General features: G+C 39.2%; 1 protein-coding gene and 1 pseudogene across 2 annotated transcripts; both read left to right on the top strand.

The window, feature by feature from the left end:
• Nucleotides 1,893–10,345, top strand: LOC102181061 (olfactory receptor 5M3). Of its 2 annotated transcripts, XM_018058946.1 has the most exons (2): nt 1,893–1,905; nt 9,408–10,345. In XM_018058946.1, the coding sequence occupies exons 1-2, from the start codon at nt 1,893–1,895 to the stop codon at nt 10,343–10,345; spliced, it is 951 nt and encodes a 316-aa protein (XP_017914435.1). The 2 variants fall into 2 exon arrangements, with proteins under 2 accessions (XP_017914435.1, XP_005690311.2); XM_005690254.2 differs by lacking the exon at nt 1,893–1,905 and having other exon boundaries at nt 9,378–10,345.
• Nucleotides 17,014–20,594, top strand: LOC102190624 (annotated as a pseudogene).

Here is a 20,773-nt window from a genome sequence, read left to right on the forward strand (position 1 = left end):
CGACCTTAATGGAAGCTTGTTTACCTAGGCAAGACTATGTTGAGGTAAAATTTCCTCTTATTTCACAGCTCAACTAATAGAGATAGTTTTAGAAGTCATCTGATTAAATATCTGATAAAAATGTATTCATGGTCATGTATTAACTTACTCAACACAAAGTTATCAAGATTTGTCAAAAGGTAGAAATTGTAGGCTTTAAAAAGGATTAAATATACACCCACTGCCATGTTTATTTATGACAAAAATTCATATTTATTTGCTATAAGACTTCCTAGGACAAGGGAAACAGTTAATGAATTTTTTAAAATTGTTTTGTGAAGAGATAGAAAAATTAATTCTGAAAAAGACTTGTAAGAAAGAGCTAGGCTTTGGAAACTGAGTAGAATTTCAAAAAGCTAGAGGATGGTTGCAAAGGCATTTTCTAAAGAAAGAAGCAATAAGAGGCAATTGATGGAAGTAGAATAGCTTGATCATGCCTGGGGCATCAATAATGGATAGAAAACTGAGAAATTGTACACAGGATCACATGACGTGGGATGGGAATGTGTTGCTAATATGTGTTGGATTAAATTTGTTACTCCTTGGAAGGAAAGTTGTGACCAACTGTCGGGGTCCAGCCCCGGAGGATCCAGGGTAATTCGAAGTGGGGATGGAGTCAGCGTCCTAGGAATTAATTGCTTAATTAAAGATATAGAGGGAGATTAGAAAGAAATAGTGTGGTAGGAAAATTAGTGGAGAAAAAGAGGCTGAATAATTTGGTTTATGTGGGATACCAATAAAGCTTCGAGACAAGAAGCTTGCACTACATACATAGGCCACCAGCTCCCACTTGAATATGGGCAGGTGCCCTGCCTTGGGCTCCCTCTCACGTGGAACTTAAAAGCCAGGGCAAAATTAGCAGGCTTGGCAAGCACCCACGCTCCAGATGGGAATTCAGCCAGAAAAACGAAGAACAAGAAAGAACGACACGGGGGAATCAGTCTTTCCAGAAACTGATCCAATTTCTTTATTTTTAGGTTTGCTTATATACCTTTTGTTACACATAGAGACAAATGAAAATTTTAAAGTCACGCGGGGGTCAGCAGTCCTGACCTTTATCAAAATCAGGTGTTTCATATAAATGTATACGAAAAGGTCTTAGGGGTTTTACATCATCTTCTGGCCATGAGGCCTGCTGACATTATGATCCTTTCTTTCTGATAACAGTCAGTCAACCAAAAAACTAATTTTCCAGGGGTGATTTTTCTTAAACCAGGCACCACCCTCCAGAGTACCAGATAAAGTTGCATTCCTATAGGGTGAGGGTGTAGTGGGTTACAATTAAGAAAAGAATTTACTTAGCCTAAGGTTAACATGATTAATTTTAAAGGTTAATACTTATTTCTCCTATATGCTAGTTATATATTCATTAACATGTATAAGGGCAGGGGATTTAGCAGCAAACATTGGCCCAATAAATGAAAAACCCTTCACCAACATGATTTTTATCTTTAGAAAAACCCAATGCAAACTAAGATTTTCAAAATACTCCAAACTGTCTGTGCTGTTTATGGTTGAGAGATTGTAAACAATTATGTACTTAGTAGCAAGAGTGTGGATAATCCTGTCACACAAGCTAGTCTGCCAGCAGAGAGGTTTCACCTGAGACACCCTTGTCATGCCCAGGAATTTTCATAACTGGAGCTGTAGGTTAACTCCTTCTCTGAGAGAGGTGATGGGGGAGAGCCCCCCATAAAGTCAGAGGTGTAGGTGAGAGTGTAAAACAGTAAAATAGGCAGACTCTGGTTTTGGGGGTAGATGCTCGAGAACAGGGGATTTCCTGAGGCTCGATCCCACCTTTGCGTATTCCGAAGCCTCCTTCCTCATGACCTTTGCCATGGGCGGAGTTCCTCATGCTGGCTCCCAGCAACCAACCTAGACAGCGCATTAAAAAGCAGAGACATACTTTGCCAACAAAGGTCCATCTAGTCAAGGCTATGGTTTTTCCAATAGTCATGTATAGATGTGAAAGTTGGACTATAAAGAAAGCTGAGCATCAAAGATTTGAGGCTTTTGAACTCTGGTGTTGGAGAAGACTCTTGAGAGTCCCCTGGACTGCAAGGAGATCCAACCAGTCCATCCTAAAGGAGGTCAGTCCTGGGTGCTCATTGGAAGGATTGATGTTGAAGCTGAAAATCCAATACATTGGCCACCTGATGTGAAGAGCTGACTCATTTGAAAAGACCCTGATACTGGGAAAGATTGAGGGCAGGAGGAGAAGGGGATGACAGAGGATGAGATGGTTGGGTGGCCTCACCAACTCAATGAACATGAGTTTGTATGGACTCCGGGAGTTGGTGATGGACAGGGAGGCCTGGTATGCTGCAGTCCATGGTGTTGCAAAGAGTCAGACATGACTGAGCGACTGAACTGAACTGAACTGAAATTTGTTACAGATAGGAACCTTAAATCCTTTAAACCTGAGTAGTGACAAGAAGAGTGTAAGACTGCCATTATTTGTTACATTTCTGAGATAAGAATTCTGTGAAGAACAATGAATTCTTTTAGCCAAGGTAGAGAGTGACTACAGGAGTGGCCACCATTGTTAATCTGGCAAATGATAGTCCCCTTCCCAGACTACTTTTATTCCTCACTAAGATGTGTAGTTCTTCCTTTCATCTGGGGATACACTTTGCAATATATGAATTGGTAATTTGCACATGTGCTAAGTCTCTTCAATTGTGTCCAACTCTTTGCCACCCTATAGACTATAGCCAGCCAGGGTCGTCTATCCTTGAATTCTCCAGGCAAGAATACTGAAGTGGCTACCATGACTTCCTCTATGGTATCTTCCCAACCCAGTGGTCAAACCTGAGTATCCTTCAGCTCCTGCATCGCAGGTAGAATTTTTACTGCTGAGTCGCCAGGGACGCCCAATAGGTTATTTATCCTCTCTTTATCTTTGCTGTCACTTTGGCTCCCCATTTATTTACAGATTTAGTGTTGTGTTGACCGGTTCCCTCTTGTTAAGATCCTAATATGCATTTTCATGAATTGCCCTTGTCTTCCAAATCACTGAACAAAAGCTGAGTTCCACTAACCTCTCAGAAAAAAAAAAAGCTATTGTTTACAGTATTTTTACTATAACAGTCCAAGCAAACTAAGACAATAATCCACACAATGACCAGACATCTAAAGTTCACTAAAAGACCTTACATGGAAGAATATATTCTGTTTGATTTCAGTTATGTAAAATTCAGAAACCAACACAAGGGATCTACAGTGATACAAATGATCACATCATCATCACATCATGTAGTTGCTCAGTCGTGTCCAACTCTTTGCCACCCCATGGTCCGCCAGGCTTCTCTGTCCATGGGATTCTGCAGGCAAGAATGCTGGAGTGGGTTGTCAGTTCCTTCTCCAGGGGATCTTCCTGACCCAGGGATTGAATCCAGGTCTGCCACACAGCAGGCAGATTCTTCACCATCTGAGCGACCGGGGAAGCCCATCAAAAGTGAAGATGCAGCTAACTTGAGGGACAGTAACTGAGAAAGGAGGTGAGATGTGGTCTGAAGTAGTGTTAATCTTCTCCTTGCTTTTGAAACAGGTCTTATAAGTTTGCTTACTGTGTTAACAGTTCATTAGGCTGTACGTGTTTGTGCTGTGTATATTTTGCATGTGTGTATTAAACTTCACTATAAAGATTAAACATATATAAAAAATGACACTAGTCTGCAAAGAAGAAAAGCTTCATTCCAGTATCAAAGCATTCTGTTTGTAAAACACAGAGCTTATCAATTTACTAGGGCTGCCATAACGAAGTACCACACACTGGGAGGCTTAAACCAGCGAGATGGATTTTCTCCTAGTTTGGAGGCTATAAATTCAAGATCAAAGTGTCAGTAGGGTTGGTTTCATTCTGAAGCCTCTGTCTGGTTTGCAGATTCCTGTCATTTCCCTGTGTCTGTAGGTGCTCTATCCTTCGTGAGTTTCTATGTACTAAACTCTTAAAAAAAAAATAAGAAAGACAGCAGTCATCTTGAGTTGGGACCCACTCATATGAACTCATGGCACTTTAATTTCCTCTTTCAAGATGCTATCTCCAAATTCAGACATATTCTGAAGTACTGACAGTAGAGATGTTGATATATGGATTATAAAGGAACACAATTCAATCCATAACACTAAGTAAAGTAGTAGCACATTGTGACACAAAGTTATGATAATGGGGTGGAAGAAATTGCATTAAGCTAATATTATGACAAATATAATGTAGTATGCACATCCATGGCAGACATCAATACTATGGTGTGGACTTCCCAATGCAAGAAGAAAAATATTGAGACTGAAGGTTGGGTCCCATGGGAAATCTGCCTTGTACCCAGTTGTTATTTCTCCAGAGAACTCATGTATTGAAGAATAATTATCTTAAAAAGTAATTATTTCACCCTCACTTGTTTGTGCAGTCTCTTAGGAAAATGGTATCAACCTACAAATGATATAAATTAGGTCTTCATCATTCCTCAGAAGAGCCATTGATATTCTTTCTGAAGACAGCTCTTCCCCCATTGGTAGGTAGATTTCTTTATTCTACGTGTATTTATAACCATCAAAAGCCTACTTATTTGTTCAATCATGTATGGTACCAACATTAGACTTATGATTTATAACTAACTAGATGGAAAAAGGGAAATGCCAGTGACCGGAAAAGTGCAGACTTTTAGTAAATATAGATGACGTCTACAGAGAAAAGCAAAAACTAGTATTGTCACTGCTAGTATGTTTTTTTCTTTATTTCTTGCCAAAACAGAAGTCAACTCTAGCTTTCTTAAGCAAAAAATAAACTGTTTTGGAAACACATGGCCTTGCAGATCAATGTGTAGCTAGAATACCAGGCATAAAGAAGAAACCCAAGGAGTCTGAAAACAGGTCAGCTCAGAATTCATAGAGTCAGTCTTCCTTTGTAGGTTCAGTCTAGCCTTAAAGCCACACTGCAATCAATTTAATGCAAAACTAGTTTGCATTCAAGTGACCACCTTAAGTCACTAACTGACTCATGTAAGATATCCCCGGGCCAGCATTTCATTTCTGCATATTCCTCTTTGAGCCAAGAATCTTGGCCCTCAGGTTCCACAGTGTAACCAAAACTGAGACCAGGAAGAGAGAATCTTCCTCACTGCCAATTCCAAGCAGTGGGAAATTCTCTATAAAATATTCTAATGGGATGCTAACGGCTGGAGAATTTAAAAGCTGGCCAACTGTCAGAACTGTTCAAAAATATATTTTTTGAACAAAGTGAAGGAAAATTCCAGCTATTCACCTGGAAAGTTCTTATTCTATTGAATCTGAAAAAGTTGGAAAGCATAAAACTTGCCCAACTTAATTATTTTGTATTCTCCAGTAAGGAATTGATTATGTAAAAGTTATCCAAAAAGAATAAGGTCATTTGGGAAAATATTGTTCTTTGATACCATACTCTTTTCTCTTTCTAAACTCTTTCTCACCTGTTTACATAATTAGATATAAAGATAAATAAACCTGACTGTGATATACAATGATGGCTATGCACATAAAGCATTTTTTCAAACAAAAAGACCAGGGAAGAGAAAGAGAAGGAGAAAGTGGATAAAGAAAAAAGTGAGAGAGCACAATTAGAAGGGAAATGAAAAATTGGGAAATAAAAAATAATGGAGGCCTATTTTTGACATGGCCCTCCATTATTTTTATTTCCCTAGTTTTCATTTCCCTTCTAATATTGCCAACATCTGCTGGATCATGAAAAACCAAGAGAGTTCCAGAAAAACATATATTTCTGCTTTATTGACGATGCCAAGAGCTTTGACTGTGTGGATCACAGTAAACTGTGGAAAATTCTGAAAGAGATGGGAGTACCAGACCACCTGATTTGCCTCTTGAAAAATCTATATGCAGGTCAGGAAACAACAGTTAGAACTGGACATGGAACAAGAGACTGGCTTCAGATAGGAAAAGGAGTACGTCAGGCTGTATGTTGTCACCCTGCTTATTTAACTTATATGCAGGGTGCATTATGAGAAACGCTGGGCTGGAAGAAGCAAAGCTAGAATCAAGATTGCCAGGAGAAATATCAATCACCTCAGATATGCAGATGACACCACCCTTATGGCAGAAAGTGAAGAGGAACTAAAAAGCCTCTTGATGAAAGTGAAAGAGGAGAGTGAAAAAGTTGACTTAAAGCTCAACATCCAGAAAGAGAAGATCATGGCATCTGGTCCCATCACTTCATGGGAAATAGATGGGGAAGCAGTGGAAACAGTGTCAGACTTTACTTTGGGGGGCTCCAAAATCACTGCAGATGGTGATTGCAGCAATGAAATTAACAGATGCTTACTCCTTGGAAGAAAAGTTATGACCAACCTAGATAGCATATTCAAAAGCAGAGACATTACTTTGCCAACAAAGGTCCGTCTAATCAAGGCTATGGTTCTTCCAGTAGTCATATATGAACGTGAGAGTTGGACTGTGAAGAAAGCCTAGTGCCAAAGAATTGATGCTTTTGAACTGTGGTGTTGGAGAAGACTCTTGAGAGTCCCTTGGACTGCAAGGAGATCCAACCAGTCCATTTTGAAGGAGATCAGCCCTGGGTGTTCTTTGGAAGGAATGATGCTCAAGCTGAAACTCCAGTACTTTGGCCAACTCATGCGAAGAGTTGACTCATTAGAAAAGACTCTGATGCTGGGAGGGACTGGGGGCAGGAGGAGAAGGGAACGATAGAGGATGAGATGGCTGGATGGCATCACTGACTCAAAGGATGCGAGTCTGGGTGAACTCCAGGAGTTGGTGATGGACAGGGAGGCCTCGCGTGCTGTGATTCATGGGGTCGCAAAGAGTCGGACACGACTGAGTGACTGAACTGAACTGAACACCACTACCTTTTCAAGTTGCTGTTTGTTTTTCCTGTTGCTAAGTTGTGTCCAATTCTTTGTGACCCCATGGGCTGTAGCATGCCAGGCGCCTCTATCCTCCACTATCTCCTGGAGAGTTGGGTCAAATTCACATCCATTGAGTCACTGATGTTATCTAACCTTCTCATCCTCTGTTGTCCCCTTCTCCTCCTCTGCTCAATCTTTCCCAGCATCAGGATCTTTTCCAATGAATCGGCTCTTTGCATTAAGTGTCCAAAGTAATGGAGCTTCAGCTTGAGCATCAGTCCATCCAATGAATATTCAAGACGAATTTCCTTTAGGATGGAATGGTTTGATGTCCTTTTTACATCATTTTTTTTTTCCTAGATCATCCTTGATACCACCCAATTAGATCTGACTTGCCAAACAAACTGTTCTCTATTGCTTATTCTTTAGAAATGTGTTAGTGTGGGGACATCTCTAGCAGTCTTGTGGATAACACACCACACTCCCAATTCAAGGGACACGGGTTACAACCCTGCTCAGGGAACAAAGATCTCGAACAGTGCACAGTGATTTGCACATGAGGGTGAACGCCACTCGCAGCCACAGCACATTCTGCTGATTTAATACCAGCATGCCCTGCTGATGCGTTTGCAGTCCTTTCCAGGGATGAAACCTCTCCTTGACCTTTGTGTTTCCTCTACTATTTATGATGGTTTCTACAGCTTATTTCACCAATTTATTTTTGAATATGAAGTTGCCAACCACTAAATATCCAGTGTTCTTGTTCAGGGCATTCAATTGTTTTCCAAAAATAATAGATTATCTTAAATTTTTTAAATATAGATTTATTTATTTTAATTGGAGGTTAATTACTTTACAATATTGTATTGGTTTTGCCATACACCAACATGAATCTGCCACAGGTATACATGTGTTCTCCATCCTGAACCCCCCTCCCTCCTCGCTCCCTGTACCAGCCCTCTGGGTCGTCTCAGTGCACCAGCCCCAAGCATCCTGTATCCTGCATCGAACCTGGACTGGTGATTTGTTTCATATATGATATTATACATGTTTCAATATCATTCTCCCAAATCATCCCACCCTCTCCCTCTCCCACAGAGTCCAAAAGACTGTTCTATACATCTGTGTCTCTTTTGCTGTCTGGCATATAGGGTTATCATTACCATCTTTCTAAATTCCATATATATACTGCGTTAATATACTGTATTGGTGTTTTTCTTTCTGGCTTACTTCACTCTGTATAATAGGCTCCAGTTTCATCCACCTCATTAGAACTTATTCAAATGTATTATTTTTAGTGGCTGCATAATACTCCATTGTGTATATGTACCAGAGCTTCCTTATCCATTGATCTGTAATAAACTAGCATTATTTGGTAAGTTTACAGGTAAATCTGTAATCTGATTTTCTGCTTCCTGTTCCTGTTGGGCAAATAAGTTCACAGGAAGCTCTAAATGAACACAAGCTTCCTTGAACACATTTGAGACAAATACAATCCTCCTTCAGTAGCCAACAGTGTTTGCTTCTCTCCCTAAGACACCAAATTCTGTAGAGATTCAAGTCCCTCCTACAAAATGGCCTAGTGTGTGCACATAACCTATGCATGTCCTCCTGTATAATTCATCATCTCTAGAACAGGTATGATATTATAGTATTTGTTACATTAATACCACTCTAAAGATTAGCATTCATCTCTTTGTTTTACTTATTTCTTAATCTGCAGCACATAACAGTGGAGGATATCTAGTTGATTATAATTGCATGCTAGATATGAAAGAGTCCTTAGCTAGGGAATATGCATAATGCTTGAATGTGAGGTTTCCTCTTTATTTTGATGACTATTGTGACCAGGTTCTCTCTTTAAATGAGCACAACTAGCAGGCTTAGATTAAGGATAACTTTTTATCTGGTAACAAAGGCTGATAACTGAGTTTGAGCAAGCTCCAGGAGTTAGTGATAGACAGGGAAGCCTGGCGTGCAGCAGTCCATGGGGTCACAAATAGTCGGACACAACTGAGTGACTGAACTAAGGGCTGATAATATATCTGATTCAGTAGCTTCCATTTATAATCTAGGATAATATGGTTACAATTAGGAGGACATAAAGTAGTATTTGTGACGTGTTAAAAGGAGAAACTAACTCCCCATATATATTTTAAAAATGTGTGACTACCAAATATGCCAGCATTAGAAACAAGGGATATTTAGAAAGTAGTTAATGGACAATTGGCCAGTTACAAATTTTAGTACTAGCCTGGTTCAATCACATTTTGTACAACTGTTATGTAATTAGAGCTGTGTATTTATCCACCTAGTATTCATAATTATGAGAGAGACTCTTACATAGCAAGTGTTCAGACATGATTTGTTGAAAAGAATGGAATAACATTCATAGATAATACAGTAAAAATTGAAAGGGGACATAAAAATATAAATTAGTAATAAATATTTGATTTTGAATTTGTTTCATTTTAATTATCACAGAGGCTTGTAAATAATATTGATCAAGAACAGAGAAAATGCTCAACTTCACGGATGTGAGAGAGTTTATTCTTTTGGGACTAACCAGTCGTCGGGAATGGCAAGTTCTCTTCTTTGTCATTTTCCTGCTGGTCTACATGGTCACAGTGGTGGGTAATATCGGCATGATCCTGTTAATTAAGGTCAGTCCCCAACTCAGCAGCCCCATGTACTTTTTTTTGAGTCATTTGTCATTTGTTGATGTGTGGTTTTCTTCCAATGTCACTCCTAAAATGCTGGAAAACCTGTTATCAGAGACAAAAAGGATTTCTTATGCTGGCTGTTTGGTACAGTGTTTCTTTTTTATTGCTCTTGTCCACGTAGAAGTTTTTATTCTTGCTGTGACGGCCTTTGACAGACACACGGCCACTGGGAACCCTTTGCTCTATGGCAGCAAAATGTCAAGGACTGTCTGTATCCGACTGATTTCTTTCCCTTATGTGTATGGTTTTCTGATTAGTCTGGCAGCAACATTATGGACCTATGGCTTGTACTTCTGTGGGAAGATTGAGATCAACCACTTCTACTGTGCGGACCCACCTCTCATCAAAATGGCCTGTGCTGGAACCTTTGTAAAAGAATATACCATGATCACCCTTGCTGGCATTAATTTCACATATTCTCTGACCGTAGTTGTCTTATCTTACCTGTTCATCCTCATTGCCATTCTGCGGATGAACTCGGCGGAAGGCAGGCGCAAGGCCTTTTCCACCTGCGGGTCCCATGTGACAGCGGTCGTCATATTCTACGGAACCCTTATCTTCATGGATCTCAGATGTCCCACGGAGGAGTCTGTGGAGCGGGGGAAGATGGCGGCCGTGTTTTACACCACGGTGATCCCCCTGCTGAACCCCATGATCTACAGTCTGAGGAACAAGGATGTGAAAGAGGCCATGAGCAAAGTGATCGGCAGGACAATTTTAACAAAGTAAAGTTGGGATACTTCTGTTCCCTGTGTTTCATCAATATTCATTTGTCAAAAGATTACTGCTTAGTACACAGCTTTAGAGAATTCACAAAACGTGAGGACTTTACCCTTTACAAAAAAAAAACAAGAAAAAATTAAAATTCAGAGGGAAAAAGTGAATTTTCTCTCACTGATACAAGTAGTCAAGCTTAGCTAAAAGTAATAAATTAATAGAGAAGATTATTTCAGCCCGAGTTCACAGGTATATATATTGACATTGTTTATATCCTTTGTTAGAATAAATATTGTTTTTCTTATTCAAAAATGTTGTGATGAATTTAGGATATATTTATCTATCTATTAGACTACAATCTGAGGTAGAAGAAATAACAACATATTTAATTCAGTTCTCTCATGTAAGCGCATAAAGATGGTGGTCTTGCTAAGGGTTTTTATTTTCCTGAGGGGAAAGGAGAAGCACATGTGAATTCATTTCTGCTAACTCACACGTGCATTATGGGCAACATTTCAAAGCTCTTCACACATAAACAAATTGGGAATTTTGTTCAAATTATAATAACATCACTGAGTAGTTGAAAAACTTAAGCCTGATATTTAATGCCTTTTCCAAGAAAGGTGGATCTGTTCGGAGACCTTTGTTTTGAAAATAGAAATACCATGATACGTAATCCTTCTCCAATATTTTTGTATTTAAGAGACACAACAGCACAAGTGTCTCTCTTTCGCTGATTCTCATAGCTGCTGTGGGGCCAGACTGTGCACATGTCCTGTACCCCGGCCAAAATGCCATCATTCTAACTGAGAAGCAGGTAGAATTAGTGAATGTGTCATTTTGCACGTACAAAGCTACAGATTTCCCCTCACAAATTAAATCAATATTCACGTGGATTATTTTGCACTTTTTTGACTGAAGTATGATATCAAATATTAATTTCTTTTTACTTGAAAGAAGGAATATTTGGGTGGTCTCTTTTTTGTTAACAATGACACATCCTGACTTAATAGTGTAAACATAGTTTGGCTTCTCTCTTGTAGCTCGTTTCATCTAATACAGTGATGAGGCAACAAGTTTACAACTTGGACATCCATAATGTTTCTCTGTCTTCTGATATAAGTAAACAAATAAATATCGTGATATCTTGATGAAACATACAGCCAGTGAAATGTCACTCACACATTAAAATCATGCATTTAAATCATCACAAAATGCATAATTTATCCACAGAGATGTAGATATAAAATAAGAATGATGCATAGGAGAACAAACATTTACCTTTGTCCAGTGTTTTTTTAAAATTATTATATTTATATGTTTATTGTTGGATGTGCTGGGTCTTCATTTCTGTGAGGGCTTTTCTCTAGCTGTGGCCAGTGGGGGGATCTCTAGTTGCCATCCACGGGCTTTGCCTCGCAGCAGCTCCTCCTGTCGCCCAGCGCAGGGTCGAGGGCATGTGGACTTCAGTGGTTTGGGCACAGGGGCTCAAGAGTTGTGGCTCCCAGGCTATGGAGCACAGGCTCAATAATTGTAGCATTTGGGCTAAACTGCTTGCCTGGAGAATCCCAGGGATGGGGGAGCCTGCTGGGCTGCCGTCTATGGGGTTGCACAGAGTCGGACACGACTGAAGCGACTTAGCGGCAGCAGCAGCAGCTCCATGGAGGGTGGGATCTTCCTGGATCTGGGATCAACCCGTGTTTCCTGCACTGGCAGGTGGATTCTTTACAATGAGCCACCAGGGAAGTCCTCTTTGTCCAAAGTGAGTTTTTATTTTCCTCAGGGGAAAGCAGAAGCACATGTAAACTCATTTCCATTCATTCACCCATACATCATGGGCAACATTTCAAAGCTATTTGCATGTAAACAAATTGGGGATTTTTATTAAATTATAATAATATCATTGTGTCTATAATGCAAAACTTAACCTCCCTAAAGAATTTAAGCTCTTACTTAATGTTACTATTTGGGTAAGCTAAAAGTAATTCCTTTTGTCTGTAAGACTGTTCACCATTCATTGGAAAACTCTTGGCGTTCCAAATTAGTTGATGATTACTAACAAATTTTAAAATGTAATTTTAAAGCTTTTAAATTAAGGATAGTTTTCATCTGGAATAGTTTTGTAAAACGGTTTTTAAAACTGAATGCTACTATTACATTTGCTTCTATGTTTACTGACATCATTATAGTCAAGCATCTTCAGCATAAAGTGTACTTATCTTTCTTAGTCACCCTTCCTCTTTCTTGATCTCTCCCTCACTAACACACACACACAAATGCCACAGTTTCTTCTTCTGAAATCTACGTTTCCTTGAGGGAGTGCAGATTACATTGTAATGACCTACTGCAAGTGAGTTTACCAGATGCATTTTCTCCATAGTTAGTGAGAAGAAATTGAGGAATCCTGCATACTTGGGCACTGAAATTGTTATCATGAACTCAGCTCTCATGGGTTCATGAAACTCTGTTAGCTATTTTGTCTTAAAAATACTAAGCCAAGAATTTATTTCAAATATTCTTAGGTTGAAAAAGCTCCAAAGTTTCTGGGAGAAAGTGAAAGTGAGAGTGAAATTCAGTCGTGTCTGACTGCGACTCATGGACTATACAGTCCATGGAATACTCCAAGCCAGAATGCTGGTATGGGTAGCCTTTCCCTTCTGCAGGGGACCTTCCCAACCTGAGGATTGAACCCAGGTCTCCCACATTGCAGGCGGATTCTTTGCCAGCTGAGCCATGAGGGAAACCAGGTAAGGAGAGGGAGGGATGGATTTGGTGTGTCTGTTTTCAGTGTGTCTCTATGGGTTCCAATAGGTGTGAAGTGTGTGTGTGTGTGTGCATGTGTGTGCTCAGTCATGTCCAGCTCTTTGCAATCCCATGGACTGTAACCCACCAGGCTCCTCTGTCCATGGAATTTCCCGGACAAAATTACTGGAGTGGGTTTGCTATTTCCTTCTCCAGGGGATCTTCCTGAAGCAGGGATTGAACACTTGTCTCTCGTGTCTCCTGCAGGAGTCGGACACGACTGAGCGACTGAACTGAACTGAGGAGCCTGGTGGGTTACAGTCAACGAGGTCGCAAAGAGTTGGACATTACTGTGTAACTAACACTTTCACTTTCAGCGTGGAAATGCAGGTAAGGAAGTTATAAGTTTTACATAGGTAGCCCCAAGGAAATGCTGGTGAAAGAGATGGTCATTTTTTAATGAATTACAGAAGTAGATTCTGCTTTATCTACATCTTTGGGGCCTGAAGAATAGAATCATGAAACTCAGTCTCTTGCTAAGTGAGTTGTCCTGCCTAGATTTCTCTGTGATAAATGAGTGATCCTCCTAGCTACTTATGTTGAGAACCATATTTGTACCATAAAACCCAAGAGCATCACATGCCTTGCCTTCTCCGTAGAGGATGGCCTTAAAAATTAAACTTAGAAAAACATTAAGGTGATAAAATTAATTGGCAGTTGAAAAGTATCCTGGATCAGAGGTAGGTTTCTCTGAAAGATATTAGATCCAAGACTTCTATGAGAAGTAGATTCCTATTCCTGGGAAGCACATGGATTTTCTCAAGTTAGAAGTTTTTCTCTCAAGATCCACTCAGAGCACTAGCTTATACACACCAAATATGTTTATACCAATCACCAAAGTATGGCTTAATTATAACACTAGGGCTTCTCAGCCTTAAGCTGAGATGTACCTAAGTGTTAGTTAGATACATGCCTCTCATCCCTGTGTCAGTCACCTATGGAAAAATCTGATAATCATTTTCTTTGCTGAATGAATATTTCTTGCACTTCTACCATGTGCCCCATGTGTCATGGGTCTTGGGGCAGGGTCACGTCCAAGGCTCTCTAATAAAAGGTTTATTGCAACAGAAAAACAAGAATAGCTTTGGAAGAAAATCAGCAATTTCCTTCATAATTCTTCATAAGCAGAATTAGGCTCTTGTTATAAGAACGGAAGGGGAAGCAGTGTGAGTATACTGATCTGGGGAGGAAAGGAAAGGAGTTTAATGATGGGCATAAATTGCCAGGCTGATGAGTTAAAATGATCGAATGTATATACCACTAATATTATTAACGATTTTGTGGTTGTGCAAAGGACATTTTTTTCTGTGTATGGGAGCATGCTGCCAAGCTTATATGATTTTACTTCTCCACCCAGGAACCTGGGCCCACAACAGTGAAAGCACCTAGTCTTAACCATTGGATCACCAGGGAATTCCCACAAAGGATGTATTTTTGTTTCCCAAGTACAGAAAACCATACGCATGCATGCTAAGTCACTTCAGTTGTGTCTGAATATTTGAGAGCCTATGGACCTGGACTGCAGCCTGCCTGACTTCTCTGTCCATGGGATTCTCTAGGCAAGAATACTGGACTGGGTAGCGATTCCCTCCTCCTCTGGGGAGTCTTCCTGACCCAATGATCTAACTACCTAGCATCCCTTAAGTGTCCTGCATTGGCAGGCAGGGTTTTTTTTTTGTTTGTTTGTTTTGTTTTGTTTTTACCACTAGCATGGCAACTGTCCCTAGGTTCACAAAGATTTGGACACTACTGAAGTGACTTAGTGCATAGGCAGGTGATGAGTAGGGCAAGTTTGGACTCTGCAACATACTTTTTTTTTTTTTTAAATAAAATAGCATTGTTTGGGCAATTTACAGTTAGATCTGTAAGCAACTTTTCTTGATGCTGTTCCCATGGACTGAGGATATTCATAAGCAGTTCAAAATGATCCTGCAATGCATTTGGGACAAATATAACCATCCTTAAGTAACTCAAGGGAAATTGGTTCCAGGACGGCCCTTCCCACCACTCCCCAGGACACTAAAATCCACATGCTCAAGTCTCTCTTACAAAATGGTGTAATGTATTATTATACAGACCCCATGGACTGCAGCCTGCTAGGCTCCTCTGTCTACAGAATTCTTCAGGCAAGAATATTGTAATGGGTAGCCATTCCCTTCTCTAGGGGATCTTCCCAACCCAGGGATGGAACCCTGGTCTCCTACATTGCAGGTAGATTCTTCACTGTATGAGGCACCAGGGAAGCCCATTATTATAATCAATGCACATCCCAATATATATTTTGTCATCTCTAGATTACATGTACACTTATAATATTTAGATACATCATTACCATTCTAAATAGTGACATTAATCTCTGTATTTACATTACTCATCTTGTTTACTCTGCACAATGTAACAATGGAAGATACATATTAGATTTAAATTGCTTGTTAGGTATGGAAAAGAGTCTTTATCCAGGAAATATATATAATATATGAATGTGTTTAGGTGGTTTGCCACTTCATTTTGAAGTCTACTGTGATCAGGTTGTCCCTCTTTAAATGAGTATGAGATAAGATTAAAAATAATTTTTGATCTAACATTTAGGGATGATAGATTATTTGATTAAATGGTTTACATCTCTAACCATGGAGAATATGATTATAATAAAAAGAGATAATATGATATTTTGAGTTATATTAAAGAGAATATTAAGTGCCCATAAATATCTTAAAAATAGGTGACTACAAAATATACCAGTTTTGGAAAAAAGGGATATTTAAGAAGTATTTTTGGACTTCCCTGGTGGCTCAGATGGTAAAGAATTTGCCTGAAATGCAGAAGACCCAGGTTTGAATCTTGGTTGGGAAGATCCTTGGGAGAAGGGAACCTCTACCCACTCCAGTATTCTTGCCCGGAGAATCCCATGGACAGAGGAGCCTGTGGGCTACAGTCCATGGGGTCACAAAGAGTGGCATAAAACTGAGAGACTAACCTTTTCACTATTTTCTCTTTCAGTCTTGGATAAATAGCCATTTATCCCATTTATTCATTTAAAATTTAAATGATTTTTATTACAAGCTTTGTTCAATCACATTTTATAAAAACTGACAATGGCAACTGAGTCTGTATATTTTTCCATTTAGGTAACCTTCAGAGAGTTTGTTAAATAGCAAATGCTCACAAATGATTTGCTGAAAGGAGTGTCAAAGAACAGCCATAGATCAGTTCAGTTCAGAGCCTCAGTCATGTCCGACTCTCGACACCATGGACTACAGCATGCCAGGCTTCCTGGTCCATCAACAGTTCCTGGAGGTTGCTCAAACTCAAGTCCATCAAGTCAGTGATGGCATCCATCCATCTCATCCTCTGTCATCCCCTTCTCCTCCTGCCTTCAATCTTTCCCAGCATCAGGGTCTTTTCCAATGAGTCATTTCTTCACATCAGGTGGCCAAATTATTGGAGTTTCAGCTTCAGCATCAGTCTTTGCAATGGATATTCAGGACTGATTTCCTTTAGGATGGGCTGGTTGGACCTCCTTGCATTCAAAGAGACTCTCAAGAATCTTCTCCAACACTGCAGTTCATGAGCATCATTTCTTCTGCACTCAGCTTTCTTCATGGTCCAACTCTCACATCCATATGTGACTACAGGAAAAACCATAGCTTTGACAAGACAGACCTTTGTTGGCAAACTAATATCTGCTTTTTAATATGCTGTCTAGTTTGGTCATAGCTTTTCTTCCAAGGAATACTTGTAGATAATTATTAATAATTAACATAATGGGTCCATAAATAAAAATATAAATTAATTAATAATCAATACTTGTAGTTAAAATTTGTTTCCTTTTTATTATCCCAAAAGTTTCTATCTAATATTGACCAAGAACAGAGAAAATGCTCAATTTCATCAATGTGGCAGAGTTTATTCTTTTGGGACTAAGCAGTCGTTAGGAATGGCAAGTTCTCTACATCATTTTCCTGCTGGTCTACATGATCACTGTGGTGAGTAATATCAGCATGATCCTGTTAATTAAGGTTGGTCCCCAACTCAGTAGCCCCATGTACTTTTTTCTGAGTCATTTGTTTTCTGTTGATATGTGGTTTTCTTCCAACATCACCCCTAAGATGTTGGAAAACCTGTTATCAGAGACAAAAATGATTTCTTATGCTGATTGTTTGGTACAGTGTTTCTTTTTTATTGCTCTTGTCCACGTAGAAGTTTTTATTCTTGCTGTGATGGCCTTTGACAGACACATGGCCATTGGGAACCCTTTGCTCTATGGCAGCAAAATGTCAAGGACTGTATCCGACTGATTTCTTTCCCTTATGTGTATGGTTTTCTGATTAGTCTGGCATCAACATTATTGTACAACAACATTGTACTTCTGTGGGAAGATTGACATCAACCACTTCTCATCGAATTGGCCTGTGCTGGAACCTTTGTTATATATATATATATATATATATATATATTTTAATATATATAACCTTTGTTATATAAAATAGTTTGAATATAAAATGACTATCCGTGCCAACATTAATCTCACCCATTCTCTGGTTATAGTAATCATATCTTATACATTCATACTCATTGCCATTCTACAGATACATTTACCAGAAGGGAGGCACAAGGTCCATCTAGCCAGGGCTATGGTTTTTCCAGTGGTCATGTATGGATGTGAGAGTTGGACTATAAAGAAAGCTGAATACTGAAGAATTGATGCTTTTGAACTGTGGTGTTGGAGAAGACTCTTGAGAATCCCTTGGACTGCAAGAAGATCCAACCAGTCCATCCTAAATGAGATTAATCCTGGGTGTTAATTGGAAGGACTGATGTTGAAGCTGAAACTCCAATACTCCAGCCACCTGATGCGAAGAGCTGACTCATTGGAAAAGACCCTGATGCTGGACAAGATTGAGGGCATGAGGAGAAGGAGAGGACAGAGGATGAGTTGGTTGCATGGCATCACCGACTCAATGGACATGGGTTTGGGTGGACTCCGGGAGTTGGTGATGGACAGAGAGGCCTGGCGTGCTGTGGTTCATGGGGTTGCAAAGAGTCGGATATGACTGAGCGACTGAACTGAACTGACTGAAAAGGACTGAATGAAAAATATACAAATGAGACAATTTAGGGAATGGAGTGAGACAAAAACAGAGCATGCTGATAAACACAGAAATTAGAAGAGGCAGGATGCACTCAGAATTGTCAAAGATTTATTTTAAGGAGGTGACTTTTTAGTTACGGGCAAGTAGCCAGCTATGTTGGAGAAGGAAATGGCAACCCACTCCAGTGTTCTTGCCTGGAGAATCCCAGGGACGGCAGAGCCTGGTGGGCTGCCATCTATGGGGTCGCACAGAGGCAGACATGACTGAAGCGACTTAGCAGCAGCAGCAGCCAGCCATGTAAAATACTGAGGAAAAAGAGAATGAAAATATGAAAAATTAGAAGAGGAAACATTTCAAAAACTGTATAAACTTTGTGATTGTATCATGGCTCCCTCCAACTAGTAGCAACTCACAATTTGGAAGTTGATTAATCACTGTGAACTATTTTCCTACCCCTGAAATTATTCACATGGGAATTAAATACATCATAGAGAAAACGATTTGGGCACATAACATAGGCTCTGATATTTCAGTTCTGGTCCGGGTTCACCTGTACCCTATATTTTCACAATCGTAGATCTTATGGCTGCTAAGGGTGAATATCCTAAGCTAGATGAGAGTTGCTGATTTTCACCGGGAGATAGAGCTAAAAACAAGAATTTTCATGTATAAAAACTCTCGACTCTGCTTGGTGAATCCATAATTACCTAATTAACAGAGTTTGACTTGGATTATTGGTACAACTAATTATAAGAAGATGAGATGGTTAAATAGCATCACCAACTCAACGGACATGAGTCTGAGCAAACCCTGGGAGATAGTGACGGACAGAGGAACCTTGCGTGCTGCAGTCCATGGGGTCTCAAATAGCTGAATACAACTTAGTGAACTGAACAATTATGATAGAAACCAGAATCTTGTGTAGCTTGTTCAATTTCATAATACAAAATTTAGACTACTTCTAGATATAAAGTAATAAATAATAAATATAATATAGCAAATATATTTGACATAAAATTGGTTTTGATGTTTGTAAATTAATTATTATAAACAATTATAACTACAGCCCATTTATGTCATAATATTCTCTTAAAGCAATATTATTATGGGGATTTTAAATTCCCAAGATGATGTTACTCCTACAGATGCATCCCTAAGTACTCAGAGCAGTTTACTTCTCAGAAGACTTATCTGGGGAAATGTATTAAATGGAGAAACCATTCCTTGAGGACATTTTCCTTGTAATGACATTAAATTTGAAAATAAATAATTAGACATATAATGGATTGTTGCTGAAAAGCAATAGAATCTGAAATAAGACAGTAATTTTAAAACATGGCACCTGAATTTTATTTTATATGTATATAGAATTTGTCTATTGACATAATTTTGATATGGTGATTGAACCACTTGCAGTTGACTTTTCTAACTGTTAAACTGATACAGTCCATGTTGTTAAATACCTCTTACCTCATCCTGCAAGCAGCAGTAATCAAGCAAGTGAAATATATAGCTAAGTAAAATAACACATGACTAGGATTTTCATAAGTTGAAACCTTTTGATATCATATGCTGGCATAGTGTAGAAAAGTATGTCAATGACTAGATTGTAAGACCAAGGTTTAAGACAATCATCCCGTAAAACTGTGTAGATAAGAAGATATCTTCTGGACTTCCCTGGTGGCACAGTGGGTAAGAATCTGACTACCAGTATAAGGGACACAAGTTCAATCCCTGCTTGGAGGAAGATTCCACACGCCATGGAGCAACTAAGCCCGAGTGCCACAACTACTGAGCCTGCGTCCTAGAACCTGTGAGCCACAACCTCTTCAGCCCGGTCACCTGGAGTCCGTGCTCCACAACAAAAGAAGCCACTGCAGTAAGAAGACCACACACCCAACCAAGAGGAGCCCAGGCACAGCCAAAAATAAACAAACACTTTTTTTTAAAAAAATGGGTATCTTCCAAGTCATAGGAAAACGTGTAAGTTAATATTGCATGTGTATTTGTATTAATATTGACAATGAGAGGCAACGATCATACCCAAAGTTAGTATTCAGTGGAATTGCAGTAATTCACCCTTTTTACTTCCCCGTTCAGCACAAAATGGTTGTCTGACCTTGGTTGAATATTTGCACTTATGAGTCTCCAGTCTTTTTCTATAAGACAATACGTTGAAATGGATTCAGTCATGCTCTGATGATTCTCAGTCTAGCTTTACTTTTACTAGAACTCTATGAGGTTAACATTGTTGTAATCATTTAGCAAAAATAAGTGTCTAGTACTAATAGTATATGAATGTAATTGTCTGTTTTAGAGTTAAGAAACTAATAAATATTGCAATAATTACCTATAAGGCCTATTAAAGGAAATAAATGTGATTATATAGCCTTCCATTAGACTTTGTGCAAAGTGTATATTGATTTTTATATCATTTGAACTAGAATACTGATAAACATGACTCAAAAATTTCAAGAATAAAATAAAGCCATTTGTTTCTTTTAATTTGTCCATAGGCAATGCAAACTGGATCTAAGTGAAGGCA

The sequence above is a fragment of the Capra hircus genome, chromosome 15 (genome assembly GCF_001704415.2).
Source record: "Capra hircus breed San Clemente chromosome 15, ASM170441v1, whole genome shotgun sequence".
NCBI lineage: Eukaryota > Metazoa > Chordata > Mammalia > Artiodactyla > Bovidae > Capra > Capra hircus.